At 45.4% G+C, this 20,128-nt stretch overlaps 1 protein-coding gene across 2 annotated transcripts in view; it reads right to left on the bottom strand.

The window, feature by feature from the left end:
- Nucleotides 1–6,874: 6,874 nt before the first annotated feature.
- Nucleotides 6,875–20,128, bottom strand: part of BRE (brain and reproductive organ-expressed (TNFRSF1A modulator)) — a 746,464-nt gene continuing 733,210 nt past the window's right edge. For both annotated transcript variants that reach the window (XM_006835176.1, XM_006835177.1), the window contains one exon: nucleotides 6,875–7,285. In XM_006835176.1, coding sequence (XP_006835239.1) covers nucleotides 7,222–7,285 — 64 coding nt within the window. In that variant the 3' untranslated portion in view covers nucleotides 6,875–7,221. The remainder of the gene's footprint in view (nucleotides 7,286–20,128) is intronic.

Here is a 20,128-nt window from a genome sequence, read left to right on the forward strand (position 1 = left end):
AATATCATGGTTCAAAGCCCAGTACTGCTGCTACAAGTGCCACACCAGGAGTCCAGGATTATGCCTATGACTGTATTATTGTTGTTAAGTGCCAACTCATAGCGACCTTGTGGTCTAGTGCATTATGCTACAGCACCACACTAGGGTTCCTTTGTGTGTATTTGTTGTCGTTGTTAAGTGCTGTTGAGTTGGCTCTAACCCATAGCAACCCTACAATAGGGTTTCCAAGGAGCGGCTGGTGAGCTTGAACTGTCATAGGGTGGGAAACTGGAATGAAGAAAGAAGGAGGTGGAAAAGAAAGAGGTGGAAGGGAAAGACAGTAGAATGTGTAAGTAAATACACCTGCTCCTCATTTACTGACTCTGGTTATCAGGTATTACTAATTTATGACAATAGTAAAAACTCTATGGAGTCCTGGTGTGGTGCTGTGGGTTAATGCACCAGACTGCAACGCCATTTGGACTGCAAGGTCGGAGATTCAAGCTCCTTGTAAATCCTATACAGGGTCGTTATGGGTCGGAGCCGACTCAACAGCACTTAACAACAACAAAAACTCCATTATCCCATATTTTGCACGTTAGCTTGGGTTCCCTCCCAGCATCCACAGAGCCACCCATGTCTGTCAGGATTGAAACAGAAGCAGCCAGCTCTTCAGAGGCCTGCCATGGATCCCCTTCCTATGACCAGAGTCACTGCTGCAGCTCTTCCTGTGAAAGAAATGACTCAGGCAGACTTTGAGGGAACTCTTCCCAGAAGGGCCCATGAGTGACTGGAGGGGCCCTGGAGAAGCCTGCTGCTGCTTCTGGTCTACTCAAGCATGCTTGAGGGACAAAGTCCTACAGTGAAAAGGACATGGGGGTAATCCAGGGCCTAGGGGCTGTAGCAGAAGCTGGCAGTCCCCTCCTCCTCTCTGGCCTGGACTGCTGAGCTCCTTTTCTGAGCAACTGTTAGTCTCCAGGCTCTTGAACTTGGATTCCAAGCCCTCTAAGACCAGCAGCTTGGCCTTTGTTTCTGTGGGGTTCTGTCTGGCTTGCCTGCATGGTGGCGGCAGGCAGCTGGGGCTATGGAGGACCAGCTGAAGGAGACATGGGCAGCAACCTCCACTGACCATCTTGACCCCTGGACTCAGTGGTTGGCCCAGTCCCACAACCACCAACTGGGCCTATAGTCCAGCTGCCAGGCCTCAGGTCTGCTTAAGTGCCAGCTCTGGGGTTGGGGTCCAGAGCACTATGGTGTCAGGGACACAGCAGTTCTGAGGACCCGGGCTCAGGGGCTGCGTCCACTTCTCCTACAGGCATAATGCCGATTTTGTATAACGACCCGGGTCTTTGGAACCTAAACCATGTCAACAAGTGAGGAGCAGTTGTATATGAGTTTCACAGGCTTGGATAAGTTAAATATTTAACCTCCTTGAGGTCCAATGTCTTTTTCTATAAATGGAGATAATAATACCTTGTTCACTTGGTTGTCATGAAGATTGAAAAAGACAAGGTATAAAAACTATCTAGTATGGAATGTTAGGGTCCTTGGGTGGTGCAAACAGCCATCCATGAAGCACTTAGCAAAAAGTTGGTGGTTCAGAACCATCCAGAAGTGCCTTGGAAAAAAGGTGACAGCCACTGAAAACCCTATAGAGCAGTTTTCACAGTTGTACTCTGAAACACTCATGATCCCCTGGTGGCAACTGGCACTAGAATTCAGTCATAGTTCAGTAAGGGCAGCTACCACCATGAGCAATCAACCGGCCCTGTTTCTAGTTGCATCTGCTCCACTCCACTGATGTTTATTCTACCGGCACTGCACGTGAGCATTATGGATGCATAAGCAAAAAGCTTATGTGTCTTCTGTTGTTGTTATTTTAAAAAGCACCAATGGATTAGCTACGATGCTACTGATACAACTGGACTTCACTTTCCCATCAGATGATGTTTTCAAATTCACATTAAGAAGATGGGCAGTCCCCATGAACTGGGACAGGATCTGGGATTAGGTCTATTCATAGGCCCGAGAAGAAACAAACCAAATGAGGTTGTTTCTCTCGCAAGGCCGTGACTCTAAAACAAGAGTCTATAGTGGTCAGGAACCGAAACTTTGAGTCAGAGGCAAACGTGAAGTGTGCTGCTGATTTTGCCGCCTGTGGGAAGCCTGGGTCAGGCGAGCTAACAGGTCACTGGGTGTCAGTGCTTAATGTTGCCCAGAATCTGACGTCTGGCCCAGAGTTACAAGCAAGACTCAGTGTGAGGGGTAGGGGGACTCCCACAAACACATCTAATCTTTTATTCATTAAAATCAAGATGACACATCATTTTTGTCTTCCTGGTAGTCCAGAAAAAGTCACTCTCCCAAAGGCCACATTTATTGGCAGGACTTTCTAACAGGGCATTCTGACTTTTTAAAGAAAGGCCAAAGTCAACATCAAAAAATCCTTTTTCCTGATCTGCAATAATAGTTGCTACTATTTATCACATGTTACTACAAGCCCAACACTGTACTTGGTGTTTTATGCACTTTCCTAATTTAATTCTCATAACTCTGGGAGGCAGGATTTATTCCCACTTTGTTGTTATTATTAAATGCCATCAAGTTGGTTCCAACCCATAGCAACCTTGTATAGAGTTTCCGAGGAGCAGCTGGTAAGGTTGAACCATCAACTTTGCAGTTCAAATGGCTTTGTAGTCTGGCGCATTAACCCACAGCACCGCACCAGGACTCCCATTTTACAGATGCGGAAAACAAATCTTGAAGAGAGAGACTGAGTAACTTGCCTGAAGTCAGAAGCTAGAGCTGGTTTCTATAGCAGGGACTCACAGCAAAAGCTTGGCTTTTCCCAGCTGTACACCCTGTGGCCTCACAGCACCAGTAAACCAGTTGTTACTGATTCCAACTCACGCAACCCTGTGTATGTAGAGCAGGCTGTATCCCACAGGGTTCTCAATGACTGGTTTTATAGAAGCGGATCACATGGCCTTTCTTCCCAGATAGCCCCTGTGGACTCAAACCTTTCAGTTAGTATTCAAAGGTGTTAACAATTTGCACCTCCCAGAGACTCTGACCTCATGTTACTAGCTTAAAATAGGTACTAGTGGGAGTGTGTACACCATGGGAATTGGCAAACACTACAACTCAGGGGTCTTTTCATTTTTTAACCACTGGAGAACTGATTGTTAAATATTGACCTGTCACTAAGTGGGCAGAGCCAGGATTCACATTCAGCCCCCAAGATTTACATGCAGGTCTTTCTCAACCTCCTTCCAGCTCATGTCCCCAGAGGGAACTTTGTTGTTGTTAAGTGCCGTTGAGTCGGTTCTGACCCATAGTGACACTATATAGGGCTTCCGAGGACTAGCTTGTGAACTTGAACCACTGACCTTGTAGTTCAAACGGCTTTGCAGTCTGGCACATTAACCCGCAGGGCCACAGCAGAAGGAACTAGGTTCTCTCTAATAGAGAGTACCATGTGCCTGTAGGTGGTGGGTCCTCAGGAAACCGAGTTGCTGGGAGAAGACTGGAGACTGGCCCCAGAGGAGATTCCTGATTGCATCCAAGTATTATTAGTAAACACTTCTGAGTCCTTTTCCTTGTCTGTGCTGGCTCAAGATTCAACTTAAATTACAAGGGTTGAGTAAGCTGGAGACAGGATTTATGAGGTAATAATAATGTGCTCTCATATATGGTACCTTTCATCTTCAAAGCATCTTATAGCCATTTACTAATTAGTCCTGCGCTGCACTCAATGTGCAGGTACAATGCCGGCTGATAGACTGGGCAGCAAGAAGTGTTTAAAATACACAGGTGACCTTTGCCCATTTATAAGCACCACTTGCTTCTGGTGGCATGTGTTGCTGTCGGGGGCAGAGATGAAATCACATGGACTGAATCATGAAGTGACTATTATCATCCCACTTTACCCCATGACTAACTGTGGTGGTGGTGATGCTGTGCTGTGGACTCGGTTCCAACTCATAGGCCCCTGAATAGGGTTTTTGAGGCCGTAAATCTTTGTGGGAGCAGAAGGCCTCATCCTTCTCCCACAGAGCACCTGGTAGACTCGAACTTAGATCTTGTGGTTAGCAGCCCAACAAACTGTGCTATAGGCAGTGTGGTTCTGCCCCTGCCAACTACGCTACTACGGTTGTTGTTGTTGTTGTTAGGTGCCATCGAGTTGGTACCAACCCATAGCGACCTTATGCACAGCAGAACAAAACACTGCCCGATCCTGGGCCAATCTCACCACTGTTGCCACGCTTGAGTATGGTAAGGGGTTGAAAATCTTCAAAAGTAACAACAAAAACTATTTAATTTTCAACCTTACAAACCAATGCACAGTACAATATATCCTTCACCAGGGGGTGGAAAAACAAAAACTGCTTACTGGAGTTGTGAACATGAGAGAAAGCCCTGGATCTGAGGCAGGAGCACTTACTAGCTTGTAATCATATATAACTTAACCTCTCTGATCCTGTTTCCTCACCTGGGGTACAGGAGGAAGCCTTCTCATTTGCTGACTTCACTGGTCTGTTGTAAAGATCCATTGAAATAAAGTTATGAGATAGCACTTCCCACTTAGAGGATGGCTCATTATCTGACCAGCTGGGAGTATGCAGACCTCTAAAGGTGGGCAGGTTTCCAACGAGCAGCTGATGAGTCTGAACTGCTGACCTTGCAGTGCTTATCCTACAGCACCACAGTCAGAACTGACTCGATAGCACGTAACAACAGCAAAGGTTGGCAGCGGCAGGACCACACTGCCTACTACTGGCTACCATCAGTTCTGAGTGGCTATCTGCAATGACAAAGGCCCAATCCATGTGACTGCAGCCCATTACCACTGCCCACCCCCAACTTCCAGCCACCCTCTGTAGAACTGGTGCTGAAACACTTCCTGGGTCTACAGCAAGCTCTGACTCAGTTCATTCATGACTCTGAGCTGCACAGTACAGTTTGTGCCTCTCCATAGAGGGCATGAGGCCACAGCAATTACAAGTAACCATGTCAAGAGCTTCAGGGAGAGGGCCAGCAGAGAGAGGAGCTGCCCTGAGGTAGAAGGACACCCACCTGTGGACAATCAGTCAGGAAGACTTCAGAGTGCTCAGCTGGTCCCGGGGGTCATGAACACATTCTCAACAGAGTATCTGGGGAGTTTTACAAAATAAAATTGAGATGCCCAGCCCAGTTAAAAGAGATTCCAAGTCAGCAGGCTAGCTGCAGGGACCAGAACAGTGTTTCTTAAAAAAACCCCTAGGTGATTCTGATGAGTTGAATCCACCATTTTCATCCAGCACCACCCCACCCCCCCTGCCCCCCTTGTCTTTAAAAGAGGAAGGGACCTGTCCAAGGTCACATGAGTTCGTGGCAGAGCTAGGCTTTAGACACAGGGCACAGGATTATGTTCTGTACTGGGATTTCCAGGGTTTTAGGACAAGGAACAAAGTACCACAGGGTGAAAGAACCCCTAATCGGGCAACCGTCTGGCAGGTAGGCAGGCCTGTATATTCCTGGTGACTGGGGAACACAGGAGGAAGGAGCATTATCCTCTGAGGGCCCGGAACGGGTTCCTTTTCAGGCTCACATCGTGTGTCAGTTTTTAGTGCTTCTGTAACAACAGGTGGGTGGTCTTCACAAAGAGGAATTTCATTTTCAAGGTCTGAATTCAGGCCAGTGGCTCTGGGGAAGGCTTTCTTTGTTGGTTCTGAGGGAAGGTCCTTGTCTTAGCTTCTCTAGCATTCTTCTCAGTGTTCGGGGTTCCCGGGCGGTCTCCATGTGGCATCTATCTACCCCCATTTGTGCTTGCTTGCTTCTATGACTAGTTTGCTCCTTTATATCTCAAAAGTGGTTTGGTTTACGACACACCCTACAGATAACAAGGGAAACGTCATTCCAAAATGGTTTTATATCTACAGGAAAAGGGGTTAGGATTCATAACAATCCACACATAACACATGGCAAATCTAGGCTCCAGAGCCACAGTGTGCCTGCCTTGTAGGTGGGGCCTATGGCTTCACCTTCCAATGGGGGAGCAAGTGGGTATAAGAGAGCACCCTACTCAGGTCTGGGCTTGCTTCTCTCACCTTAGTGGGCATGTCCTACTTCCCTATGCTGAAAATCCTTGGAGTAAAACAATGTTAAACCAAATGGTAAATCTTACTCTAATTCGTCAAGCTGACTGCCAGTCACTGGGATGTAAGTTAAGAGAAGCTGTCTGGTGGTTTGAAGAGACCTCGATTCCAATTTCCATGTTTGCTCTTAATTTGCTGTGAGAATTTCTTTAATCGGGTCAATTCTCTTCTGTACACCAAAGGGCATGGGGGTGCTGGTGGACATGAGATGCCTACTGAGGCCTCTCTGCTTCTGACAATCTGTAAATCTAGGAGAAATGAAGCCTCTCAAGGTCTATTCCCTAACTCTGTCCCTGGATGGCTGTTGGCTGCAGAGCTGGCAGGTCTGAGCCCAGATATCAGAAATACCCATAGTACCTGATCTTTGTCTTTCAAATATACTTTCCACAATGCTGTATAATCCCTAAAAGCTCTCCTATGGGTCTAGAAAGTGGTGGTGGGGAGAGTGGGCAAGACAAATTTACTGGCATAATTGGCAAACACTGTGTCAGGCTGGGCCTGGCCCACCGTGCACACAACCAGCTGCTTTCAGGGTTGGGTGGGAAGATCTGTGCTAGAACCCACTTGTTCCCTAAGCCTCGCTAGGTGGCTGATACCTGTAGGTTGGTCAGATTTGTTCAGGCAAAGTCTTTTCTCAATGGAGGACTGCCCCCAGTGGGAAATGTCAGAAGGTAAAATGCACACACACACACACACACACACACACACACACAGAAGACACTAGTTTCGGGGGCGGGGGGGGGATAAGCAAATGGATGTTTAATCTTAAAATTTAAACAAGATCTCGGAGACAGAGGGCTTTGGAATACGGGTGTGTTCGTTAAGATGTCTTGCTTTCCATGGAAAAATACTGCATCATATGTGATTTTATTTCTTCTAACTAAAAAATATAATGAAAGAAAGAAAGAAGAAGCAATCAGAGGTGAGGGCTCTAGGATTGGAGTTACTGCCAGCCAGACATGGGACTGTCTTGGGTGCGCCAAGCTGCTGTGTGAACAAAGAGCCACCATAAAGACCTTCCAAGTGGCTTCCAGGAAGCAGCTGTGTGTGCTGACACGCATGTGGACAGAGCAGACTGTCTGGCCATCTCTCAGACTGGTGTTTCCTAGAGCTTTCCATTGGCAAATGCCGCCTCCTGGAACTGAGGGACAAAGGTTTTGAAATAAGCCCTGGTGGGAAACGGGGAGAGAGGAAAAAAATGTGGTTAGCACAAACAACTTGAAAAAAAAACACACACACACACACACAAAAAAAAAACTGCAACTCGGAGCTTTCAACCTAACTCAGAACAGTTGTTATTTATTGTTCATGCATCTTGGGTTGGATTTTCCTTCCCTGCTGAGGCAAAACCCTCTGGATTTTTCCAGGAGAGGCACATGCAGTTTACTACTGAGATATATCTCTCATGGATATTTAAAAGGTTTGTACTCAGACCTTCCTGGTTGCCAACTCCTATCGGGTATCTGTAGTTAAGTGCTGAGCAAAAGAGAACCTAAAGACACTTACTGCTCTTTTCCCAAAGACAAAGGCCTGATCCAACCTGCTAGACAGAGAGTGACCAGTTCACCCACCCAGATGTATTAGTGACCTGAAATATCAAGAAGGTTGCCTTTTTCATTCAGTTGGATCTTTGGCTTCCTATAGACAAAGACGTTCTTAATGACCTATGTTGTTGTTGCTTAATATGAGTTGGTTCAGACTTATAGTGACCCCTCTATAGGGTTTCCAAGGAGTAGCTAGTGAGTTTGAAACACTGACCTTGTGGTCTGGTGCTTTATCCCACAGCGGCACACCAGGACCTATAGTTTCCATTTATATTCACACATATATGTAGTTTGGTCTACTAGGCAGAGAACCAGACCAGGTATCAAGGCTAGGTATGAGATAAATACGGTAAGTAAGATCTGGATGTACCATTTAGCCTTTCTGGCACCAGATTATGCTATGGATCAGGTGAACACCTGTTGAGTCTACTCTGTCCAAGGTATTGTATGAGATCCCAGGGGTCATGGTATTTGCCATGTAGAAAATCTCATTTTAGAGAAAGGAGACAGATACAAAAACCCATGACACAACTTAATGCAGAAAGAACCGTTACGGAGATACCAGAGTGGCACCAGTGTAGGCTAGTTGTTGTGAAGTGCCTTTGGGTCAGTTCTAACTCATAGAGACCCTTGTGTAGAGTTTCTAAGGAATGGTTGGTGGGTTTGAAGTGCTGAACTTGAAGTCAGCAGTCCAGTGCTTAACGTGTGATGCCACAGCAGGACTCCATCACTGGGGAATCAGTGACAAGATGGTTGAGTAGGGATAAGGGGAATCCAGGCTGAAGGAACAGCAGGAGCAAAGGCTTGGGGGCCTAGACAGCTTGTTGTGAGATGGAAACTAAAAGCAATCGGGTCTGCTGGAACAGAAAGGACGAGGGAGAAAGCAATGGAGGGGAAGCCTCAGACACAGGAGGTGGACACCCACTGCCCACCCTTACCCCAGCCCACATGGTCAGAGCTGTCACACCTTACTTATCTACCAGCAGCCCCTACAGCAAGCTCACCTGCCCAGAACTAGGAAGGTTTACCGAGAAGACCTATTGCCATAAGCACTGCAATGGCCTCACGTACTTTACTCAGGGGAGCCTCCCACAATCTATTTTCCTAGGATATGGTTCTAATAAGCTTAGTTCCAGCAACTTTCAGTAGATTGTTGTTGTTGATGATACATTTCATTGAGGAGCTTCCGACTCACATAAACTCTATTTAAAAATGAATGAAACACCGCCTGGTCCTGCACCATCCTCACAATTATTAAGTTTGGGCCCATTGCTGCTGCCACTGTGTCATTCCATCTCCTTTGGGGGTTTTCCTCTTTTCCAGAGACCACATTTTACCAAGCATGAGTTCCTTCTCCAGGGACTGGTCCTTTCTGACAACATGTCTGATGTATGAGAGACAAAACCTTGCCATTCAGGCTTCTAAGGAGCCTTCTGGCTATGTTTCTTTCAAGACAGATTTGTTTATTCTTCTGGCCGTCCATGGTACTTTTAATATTCTTCTCCAATATGATAACTCAGATACCTCAACTCATCTACAGTCTTCCTTATTCACTGTCCAACTTTCACATGTATATGTTGTTGTTGCTAGGTGTCATTAAGTCAGTACCAACTCATAGTGGCCCTATGCACAATAGAAGGAAACACTGCCCAGTCCTGCAGAAACCTCACAATCGATGTTACATCTGAGCCCACTGCTGCTGCCACTACGCCAATCCATCTTGTTGGTTGTCTTCCTCTGTTTCGTCGACCCTCCACTTAACCAAACATGATGTCCTTCTCCAGGGGTTGGTCTCTCCTGATAATATGTCCGAAGTATGAGAGACAAAGTCTGGCCATCCTGGCTTATAAGGAGCATTTTGGTTGTTACTTCCAACAAAGATTTGTTTGTTCTTTTGGCAGTCCATGACACTTTCAATATTCTCCTCTAACACCATAGCACAAACGTATCAATTCTTCTACAGTCTTCCTTATTCACTGTCCAACTCTCACTTGCATATGAGGTTATTGAAAATACCATGGCTTGGGTCAGGTGCGCTTTAGTCCTCAAACGAACATCTTTGCTCTAGAACACTTTAAAGAATTCTCATACAGAAGTTTTGCCTAATGCAGTACAGTGGTTGATTTATTGATTGCTGTTTCTATGAGTGCTAATTATGGATCCAAGCAAAACGAAGTCTTTGACAACTTGCATCTTTTCTCCATTTATCGTGATGTTATTTATTGGCCCATTGGTGAGTACTTTTGTCTTCTTTGTATTGAGGTACAAGCCATATTGAAGGCTGTGGTCTTTGATCTTCATCAGAAAACATTTTAAATCCTCTTTGTTTCCAGCAAGCAATGCTGTATCATCTACATATCAGAGGTTGTTGATGAGTCTTTTTCCTATCCTGATGCCTCGTTATTCATATAATCTAGCTTCTTGGGTTATTTGCTTAGAATACAGCTTGAATAAATATGGTGAAAGGATACAACCCTGGCACACACCTTTCCTCATTCAGTATCCCTGTGTTCTGTTTTAATGGCTGCCTCTTGGTCTATGTACAGATGCCTCAGGATCACACGTAAGTGTTCTGGAATACCCATTCTTTTGCAATGTTATCCATAGCTTTTCATGATCCACGTAGCTGAAAGTCTTTGCATAGTCAATAAAGCACAGGAAACATCTTTCTGGTATTTTCTGCTTTCAGCCAAGATTCATCTGACATCAGCAATGATATCCTTAGTTCTACTTCCTTTTCTGAATTGGGCTTGATTTTTTTGGCAGCTCACTATTGATGTATTGCTGTAATAGTTTTAAAATTATTTTCAGCAAAGTTTCACTTGCTTGTGCTATTAATCACATTGTTCAATGATTTCTGCATTCTGTGGAGTCATATTTCTTTGGAATGGGCACAAATGTGGATCTCTTCCAATCGGCTGATCAGGTAGTTGTTTTCCAAATTTCTTGACATAGACAAGTGAGCACCTCTAATGCTGCATCAGTTAGTTGAAAGATTTCAATTTGTGTTCTGTCAATTGCAGGAGTCTTGTTTTTATCCAATGTCTTCAGTTCAGCTTGGCCTTCTTCCTTCTGTGACATCAGATCTTAATCATGTTTCACACCTCCAGAAATGGTTGAACATCAACTGTTTCTTTTTTTTATACAGTGGGTCTGTGCATTACTTCCACCTTCTTTTGATGCTTTCAGCATCATTCAATATCTTGCCCATGGAGTCCTTCAATATTGCAACTTGAGACTTGGATTTTACTCCATTTCTTTCACCTTAAGAACACTGCACAAGCAGGTTCTTCTCTTTTGGTTTTCTAACTCAGGCCTTTGTTCACTTCATTATAATACTTTCTTTTGTCTTCTTGAACTACCCTTTGAAAATTTCTCTTCAGCTTTAATTCTTTCATTTGCTTTAGATTCTCTATGGTCAAGAACCAGTTTCAGAGTCTCTTCTGACATCCATTTTGGTTTTTTCTTTCGTTACTGTCTTTTTAATGACCTTTTGCTTTCTTCCTGTATGATGCTCTTGATATCACCTCACAATTCTTTTGGTCTTCAGTCATTACTGTCTAATGAATCAAATCTGTTTTTGAGATGGTGTCTAAACTCAGGTGGGACATATTCAAGGTCTTATTTTGGCTCTCATGGACTTGTTTTAATTTTCTTCATCTTCAGCCTGGACTTGCATAGGAGCAATTGATGGTCTGTTCCACAGTCTGCCGCTGGCCTTGTTTTGGCTGACGACATGAAGTTTTTCTACTGTCTCTTCCCACAGACATAGTCAATTTGATTTCTGTGTATTCCATCTGGAGAGGTCCATGCATACAGTCGCCTTTTGTGTTGTTTTAAAAGGCATTTGCAGATAAAGTCATTAATCTCTCAAAATTCTATCATGCAATCTCCAGCATCATTTCTATTACCAAGGCCATATTTTCCAATTACTGATCTTTCTTCTTTGTTTTCAACTTTCTCATTCCAATAACCAGCGATTATCAATGCATCTTGATCGAATGTTTGGTCAGTTTCAGACTGAAGAAGTTGATAGAATTCTTTAATTTCACCATCACTGGCTTTAGTGGTTGGTACATAAATTTGAATAATAATGGTATTAACTAGTCTGTCTTCCTTGTAGGTATATGCCTATTATTCTATCACAGACAACACTGTACTTTAAGACAGATCTTGAAATGTTCTTTTTGACCATGAATGCAACGCCATATGTCTTCAATTAGACATTCTCAGTAACCATGTGATTTTTTAATTCAAAATGGCCAATACCAGTCCATTTTAGCTCATTAATGCCTAGGATATCAATCTTTATGCATTCTAATACAAACATAAAATGCCAATATATTGCTGTGTGCCATTAAGTCACTTTCTGATTACTGGTGATCCTGTATAGGGTTTCCAAGATCAGAAATCTTTATGAGAGTAGAAAGCCTCATCTTTCTCCCATGGAGTTGATGGTAGATTCAAACTGCTGGCCTTGAGATTAGCAGCCCTATTTGTAATGAACTATGCTACCAAGACTCCTGGTGTGGCGCTGTGGGTTAATGCGCCAGACTGCAAAGCCGTTTGAACTGCAAGGTCAGCAGTTCAAGCTCACCAGATATAGAAGCAGACTGCTTCATCTTTCTCTCACAGAGCTGCTAGTAGATTCAAACCACTGACCTTTCGGTTAGCAGCCACTGTACCACCAGAGTTCCTTATAACATATGCAGTTGCTCCTCGGAAACCCTATACAGGGTTGCTATGGGTCGGAATTGACTCGACGGCACCTAACAACAAACAACAACATGCTACCAGATCTCCTTTTTCAGTAGATTGGGAAAAAAAAATGTAGAGTTGGGGGACTGACTTAAAGATAGGTGGTTGACTTGCTCAATGAGTGAGAAATGACAATGTGTACGACAAGGTACAACGAGCCAGTGAGACGGTACAGGCAACTGCACACGCGTCACGGACGCTCTACTAGGGATCCTCAGTTAGGGAGCAAATAGGGAACCCAATCTGACAGGAACCCAAAATCTCACCTCTTTGTCTCAGCCTCTTTCCCTGTGGTTCTCCTACCTCTCTCTTCCTCCCCTGCCCCTCCCCACCCTCAAGTGAAATCTTTCCTTGGTGCTTTTCCCTTCCTGCTCCTCACTTCCCTCATGACCTCTTAGGCACTTGGGGACTCTCAGGTTTCTATCAGCTTTAGCAGATAACCCCCTAATCTGGGTCTCCATTCCTCAGCTTTGCTTCCAAAGTTTCCCACCACTTGTAGGGCTAACCTGGATGTTTCTCTATAATTCAAACCAGTGTGTTCCACATGGAAGTTTTTACCACTGTTCTATGTTTGAAAGTGCTTTGGCCAATTTGTACTTCTTTAACAGAACCCTAAGTTTCCTTCTCAGCCTGTTTCCATTTCTCCCTACACCTCTTCCTCTTCCCAGTGCCCCTCCATCTTTACAGCATCCCCTGGCTCCTCGTCTTGTTACCTTTCAGCAAAACTGCTCCACTCTGAACCTTCTGCCCCCTATACACAAGTACCTAGCTTGCTCTCTGGTGCAACTAGAATAATCTCTCGTAGAGTGTGGGAGCTCTCCCCTATTAGTGTTCCCCAAACTCCTACCCTAACACTTGATGGCTATCACAGTCTGGCCCCAACTCATTTGTTTAAATTTCCCTTTTCCATCATTACATTTTTGGGACCATGCACCCCTTTGCGAAGGTACTGAAAGGCAAAGGTTCTCTCTCTAGAAAGTCTCTTCATGTAAAAGCCCCCAATTGCATATGTTATAAGGAACCCTGGTGGTACAGTGGTTAAGGTACTCAGCTGCTAACCAAAAGGTCAATGGTTTGAATCCACCAGCAGCTCTATGAGAGAAAGATGAAGCAGTCTGCTTCTATTAACGATTTATAGCCTCGGGAACCCTATGGAGCAGTTCGAATCCGTCCTATAGAGTTGCTATGAGTTGGAATCATCTTGACGGCAATGGGTGGGTGGCAGTAGGTGCCTATGTTATATGCAACTAGGCAATACTACAGACCCCCTGCCACCCATCCATAGACCCAGTCTGAGAGCTTGGGACCACAAATGCCCCCACCCTCCATCCAATTGGTCTACTTGCTCTCTTCACACATGCCGCTTTCCACATCTGGGCTTTATTTGTGCTCAGGCCAAGCACCCTCACTCCCAGAAAAGCCTCCCTGGTTAGCAGGAGCTTCATTCTGTGTGCCTTGTCCAAGGCCTCGGTCACGTGTGCACATCTTACCACCAGTCCCTGGGCACAGGGAGCATGTCCTCCTCCCTCTGACCCATAGGTTGGCTCAGAACCCTCCCACAGAAGCATTCAGTGTCTTCAATTAAGGTAACTAATGATGGCTACCCATTGTAAGAAGCAGTTAAGGCATGACCATTACATGTTGTTTAAGGAGGTGGGGAAGAGAGAAATTCCAGAAAGCAAATAAATGTAATATTTAGGTACTGAAGATGAACGTGCTTGTCCATTTTCAAATTTCAAGCTATGATAATAATTGATAAGGAAGAAAGAAAAGTATTGTCCTCTATCCACATCCTGAACAACAGTCCTGAGCCAGCCAGACTCCCACCTTCTCTTATCTTTATAAGCTCTAAGACCTTTCCCATTGAGGGCACCATGGAACAGTGGCCTTAATACAAAAGGCGGGGGGCGGGGGAGACTGTGGTGTGATACAGAACACCCCTGCTCCCAAAGTGAGGCTGACCAGGGCACACAGACACCTTGGGTCTTGTTTCCCAGTGGTGAGCAAGGGTAATGAACCTGCCCTCACGTGACACTTGTCTGCTGCCGCCCGCCCTGTGTGAGGGCCATTCATTCCTCACATAGTTGTTTCACCTGTTGCTATTTTCCCAGCATTATGTCCGTGTTAGCTGGAGGAGAGCCTGTAGCCTTTCTTGAGAGGGTCAGAACATGCTAAGCCAGTGCCAAACCTGCAGCGTGTTTGCTTTACAGCTTGAAGTGCGCTGTGGCGTGTGACCTACCCCACCACCATCTTGTCCCCTGCCCTGAGTGACAGACAAGGACATTAAGGGGGGAGAGAGACTGCAGCTGACACTGGGCCTGAGCTCCGCCAGGAAGCAGGCTTGTGGGGAGCTCTTTCCCTTTCTTTCTCCCCTCAGGCCAAGAACCATGCTGGATTCAGAAACAAATCTCAGCAGCTCAGCTTTTTTCCTCTGGAAACTTCTGGGGGAAGCGGCTGCAATTGTGCAGTCTTCTTAGACAAAAAAGTCTTGACAAGAGGGAGCATGCTTAAAGTCAAGCTCTTTCCTTCGTCAGAAAGTTCTGAAGTTCCCTGTTCTGTCCTGGGCTTTCCCTGTCAGGGCAAACTCTGACCCCAAGGGGAAGCAAAGCGGAGAAGGGCTATTTAAAGACATGATGCTCCCAGCTGTTTGCAGTGAGCCGCTTCTCAACTTGGAGCCTCATTAAGTCAGTAAGGGAAGGGAAGGAGGAGGAAGGGGAAAACGACAACTGGCTCCCACCCATTTATAGATTTGTTAAGCACTGTTTTCATTTATTTCACTTTTTATCAGAGAAAATGGAGAGCTGCCCAGAGTACAGCATGCCAACAACACTATGTTATCTGTCATCGTTCAGAAAATCTATGCACCCAAAGAGTAAGTGTATGGAGAGCTTTAAAGGTGTGTTACGACACCAGCAATAACAGCAAAGACCAAAAAAGTAGAGGACAATAAATGCTGGTGAGGATGCAGAGACTGGGATGCTCCTGCATTGCTGGTGGGATTACAAAATGGTCCAACCAGTCTGGAAAACAATATGGAGCTTCCTCAGAAGGTTAGAAATAGAAATACCTTATAAACCAGCAATTCCTCTGCTTGGTATTTACCCACAAGAAATACAAGCTATAACATGAGTAGAAATACGCACATCAACGTTCATAGCAGCACTATTTACAACAGCAAATAGATGGAGACAGCCTAAGTGCCCATCAATTGAAGAATGGATAAACTGTGGATATACACACAATGGAATATTATGCTGCCTTGAAGAATAACAAGGACGCTGTAAGCCACCGCATAACATGGATGAACCGTGAAGACATTACGCTTAATGAAATTAGTCACAAAAGGAGAAATACTGCATAGAACCACTACAGTAAAAGACTAAGAAAAAGAATCAATACTAAAAGGGTGGGAAAAAAATTCTTTGCTGTTTACCAGGATGTGGGGGGTGGGGTGAAGGGCGGGAGGGGAAGATGGAGCACAGGGTAAGGAATAGACATAGGATAGCCTGGGTGCTGGGGGTGCGTGGGGGGTGGGTAGCAATACACAAAACGGGGAGGGGAATGGAAGAACAAGGTCGATGGGAGAACAATTAGGCAGGTTTGCATGGGCTAAGTGGGACAGAGGTAAATAATGATGTATGCACAACCTTGGAGCAACAAGGATACAAATCTATAAATGGGATACAGGGATTAAGGCATGGTTTGAATGGGTAAAAGAAGGGAAATAATGTTAAGATGCTTGGCTGTCTTTTGAATCTTGGTTTCCCTTGCATACTATTGTAAAATACACACTTGAGAGGAAGAGAAAGCAATAGCCAAAAACATCACCATAGAAAGCTTGTAAGTCCGTCTTCAGTCTATAACTGATAGGAATACCTAAAATGGGGCTACAACTTGCCCAGTGAAGGAGGCTTCCTGCAGAGGCTCTGCATTACATAAGACCATAGGCAGAAGCCTGAACCCCATCCAGAATCTTTTGGGGTGGGAAATATCCACTTGAAAGGACAAGCAGCCCAGCCTGGAGTGGCTAGAAGAACAGAATATACTTTTTGAAAAAAAGACCAGCAGGAAAAATAAACAACAATAACGGCAGTCCGATTGACTACTACAAAAACAAGCAAGTTGCTCACCCAGGAGCCATCAAGGCAAGTGGTTGGTTCCCCTCAGGGCAAACCCCCTTCCAAGACTAAGACTCAAGGGGAATACATGAGTAAGCATGTAGTCTGACTGGTGACCACGTTGCTCACCGATAAGGGGAAGTGAGGGAAAAACAGCAATGAAGTTGTAAGCTTAGTCCAAACACATTCAATAGACTCCTGTGAACCCGGGTTGAGACCTCGTTGGCCAGAAGTATGACAAGACCTGGGGACTCCTGGGCCCAGGGTCAGTGACATAGCCACAGAGGACGAGAGTGGAGAGTGAAGTGTCCAGCTGAGGGGAGGGGAGATGCACAAGAACACACACACACTTGCAGATAATACCCACTTGACCTGGCTTCAATGGCTAAATGATCAGAACTCGACTAGAAGAAGAAAGAAGAGGGAAAAAAAAGTGTATTCTGATACAATTTGATGAACTTGACCTACACCTATGGATGCAGTAGCTCAAAGAGGGAACAAATCTTTATGGCGAGGATCATTCCCACCCCTTTGATATACAGGGTTGACAGGGATGAGCAACTTAGACATTGGCTACCCAAAATGGGGGGTGGGGGAGGCTACAAAAGCATGAAGTGACTGGCTTATAAACTTTCAAGAGGGAACCTAGACCTGAGGGCAAGGTAGAATTTCCAGTGAGTAGTATCCAATCTGTCTAGGTGGGGCTGATGAAATGACATGCAGACGGGTCTCTTGTGATACAATAGTGAATAATTGCTATCAGAACTGCTTGTGAGGGTTGGAAATGTAAAGGTAGATGTTTTGTAGCAAGGAGGGGAGTGATTAACTTTGCAGTCTAGGAGCGGAGGTCCCTGGAATCATCAAGGGCGAAGAGCGGTGTGCAGGACCCTACCCAGAGAAGCAGTAATGCCAGAGATGGAGGCAGAGACGATGACGTGGAGAGATGGAGTGGCTGGGGACTTCAGACTCAGAGAGGAAGAGGGGCTGTGTGCAGGTTTGCAGGGTGTACCCTTTGGTTGTTTGATGATGCATGGAGGGGACTGTAATCATGGCAATGAAATGAAATACAATAGGATGAATGTAAAGTTAATGTTCTCCCATGTAAACTATAACTTAATTCAAAATAAAAACTTAAAAAAAAAAAAAAGTGTGTTACAGGAGGGAAAGGTCTCTTCACCTCCCACTAACTGGCTAAGTGGGGCCCACAGGGAGTGAGGGCCCTGAGTCAGTCAAGCTCCTCATTTTGCACACATGAGAAGGGAGCATATTTTTAGACCAAATTAGAGCTCAGCATGCCCTAAGACAAAATAAGTTCTGCCCTTCTTCTCAAAATGCAGTCCCTTTGCTCAGGGCTTCATGAAAGCACAATTCAGTTCAACCCAAGAGACTCAGATTAGGAGAATAAAACTTTGAGAACTGACCTCAGGTTAAGACTAGGTAGGTTTTCCATGAATTCAAGACAGGGGTAGATCATGGCTCACAGGTCCTGGCTACAGGTGTGGGCCAGAAGTCATGGAGCTGAAGTGCATTGTTTCTGGGCCTTGTGTCCATGGGTAAATCTCTTTCCCTTTCTGGGCTTCCGTTCCCTCATCTACAGAGCAGGGAGCTGAACTTGAAGGCCTCTAGGTCCTGTCAGTGCAACATGCTTACCACTGCAGGACCAGAAGGATGGGTAATGTTTTGTGACCTGAGAGCCAGGCCTGACCTTCTGCATCTCGTTAGCTTTCGTTTCTTCATCTGTCAATGGGAGTGCTAATGCCTACCTTACAGAATTCCTGTGAAGGCTAAATGAGATGGTGCAAGTGAGCACTTGGCATGGTGCCCATACAACAGATGATCAATACATGCCAGCTGTTTTCACAGGGATCAAGTTGGGTGTAAGGGGCAGAGGCTCTGAGTTGGCAAGAATGGCTAGAAGCAGGTGCAGCTGCATAGGAGGGAGATCCTGAGATCTTTGCCCTTAGTTCATCCTGTCACCCTGGCTTCTTGAACATTATCACTTATCAAATTAAGTTGGCCACTGGGGGAACCAAGATGGCCATTCTCAGGGTTGGACACTCAAAGTCATTGGAACACTGTGGCTCTCCTGAGCTTCAGTTCAGAGCTGCTTGTGGTATATTTGTGGTATCAAGGGATGAATGCTGCAGCTCGAGGCAACTCCCTGCCAATGACTTGTCTTCTGCCTAAACTTGCTAGCTGTGTGTGGCCTTGGCACAGGCTTGGTAGAGGAGCAGCCCACAGCTGTTGACTAGAGGGACGGTGAAGAGTCAAATGGCTATGGCTGCCCAGGACTGACATGTATCTTAAGGGAGAGACAATGAGGGAAATGGAGGAAGCACTGAACCATGAGGCTGCGTTGTAGTGCAAGATCATTTGTCATCTAGAACTGGGAATCACAAAGATTGGAACTGGGTGATCTCTAAGCACTACTCAGTTCTGTCTCCAAGACTTCATCCATGTGATCTTGAGCAAGTCACTTAACCTTTTTGAGTGTTGAGTCTTGGCTTGTTAAATGAAGCCATGAGCACCTACTCTTCAGGGGAGTTGTGAGGAACCTGGGAAGTGCATAAAAGTACCAGACACACAGCAGGTTTTTGCAGTGGTGGTGCTGGAAAGGGAGCAGTGGTTATTGTCAGTGCTCTTATTATTCTGTCTGGGGCAGGTCAGTGATGAATACTGCAGAGCTCCAAGCACATGGTTGGTTAATGGAACCACAGCCAGGTCAGGGGAGGGAAGGCAGGCCTATTCCTCTTGGTTTTCCCTCTGACCTCTGACCTCCTTGAGAGGAGATCTGGAGCTAGGGAGCTCACAATACATTGTTGGGGAAGACAACAAACTCATCAAGCTCTGGTGACGCAAAGGTTAAGCATTCAGCTACTAAGCAAAAGAGTAATGGTTTGAACCCACCCAGCAGCTCTGTGGGGAAAAAATCTAGTGATCTGCTGCCATACTGATTATAGCCTCGGAAATCCTATGGTACAGTTCAACTCTGTCCTATGGGGCCACTATGACTCAAATGGAGTCCTGGTGGGGTGCTGTAGGATAAGCAGTGGACTGCAAGGTCAGTGGTTCAAACTTACCAGCTGCTCCTTGGAAACCCTATACAGGGTTACCATGAGCCGGAACCTACTCGATGACACTTAACAACAACAAAGGAGTTGGAATGGACTGGGTGGCACCTAACAACAACAAGTGTACTAGATGAGGGGATCTAGGGTGAACGGGGAGAGTGAAGACAGGGAGCTACCGGGGAAACCCTCAGAGGCCTTGGGATGTAGGCAGCTAAGAATTTCTGTTTAAGGAAGTCTCAGCAAAAGGATTCTCCCTACTGAGTGTACAGTTGTTTCTTTAGTCCATGGTTTATTTTACCCAAAGAATACGAATGTATGATACTGACAACTACAAAACAGAAGCAACATAGATTTTAAAAGATGAAACCCAACGCAAAATATATAGTCCAAACAGGCTGGGGACTCTGGGGAAAGGGAGGGAAGCATATATAGCAGGTTACGATGCGCAAAGTGGGTACAACCTGTGGAGACATCCTGATTATTTTGCAGGTGAGAAATGAGAGGCTCAGGGAGTTAGTGAA

This window comes from Chrysochloris asiatica, unplaced genomic scaffold, assembly GCF_000296735.1.
Source record: "Chrysochloris asiatica unplaced genomic scaffold, ChrAsi1.0 scaffold00016, whole genome shotgun sequence".
NCBI lineage: Eukaryota > Metazoa > Chordata > Mammalia > Afrosoricida > Chrysochloridae > Chrysochloris > Chrysochloris asiatica.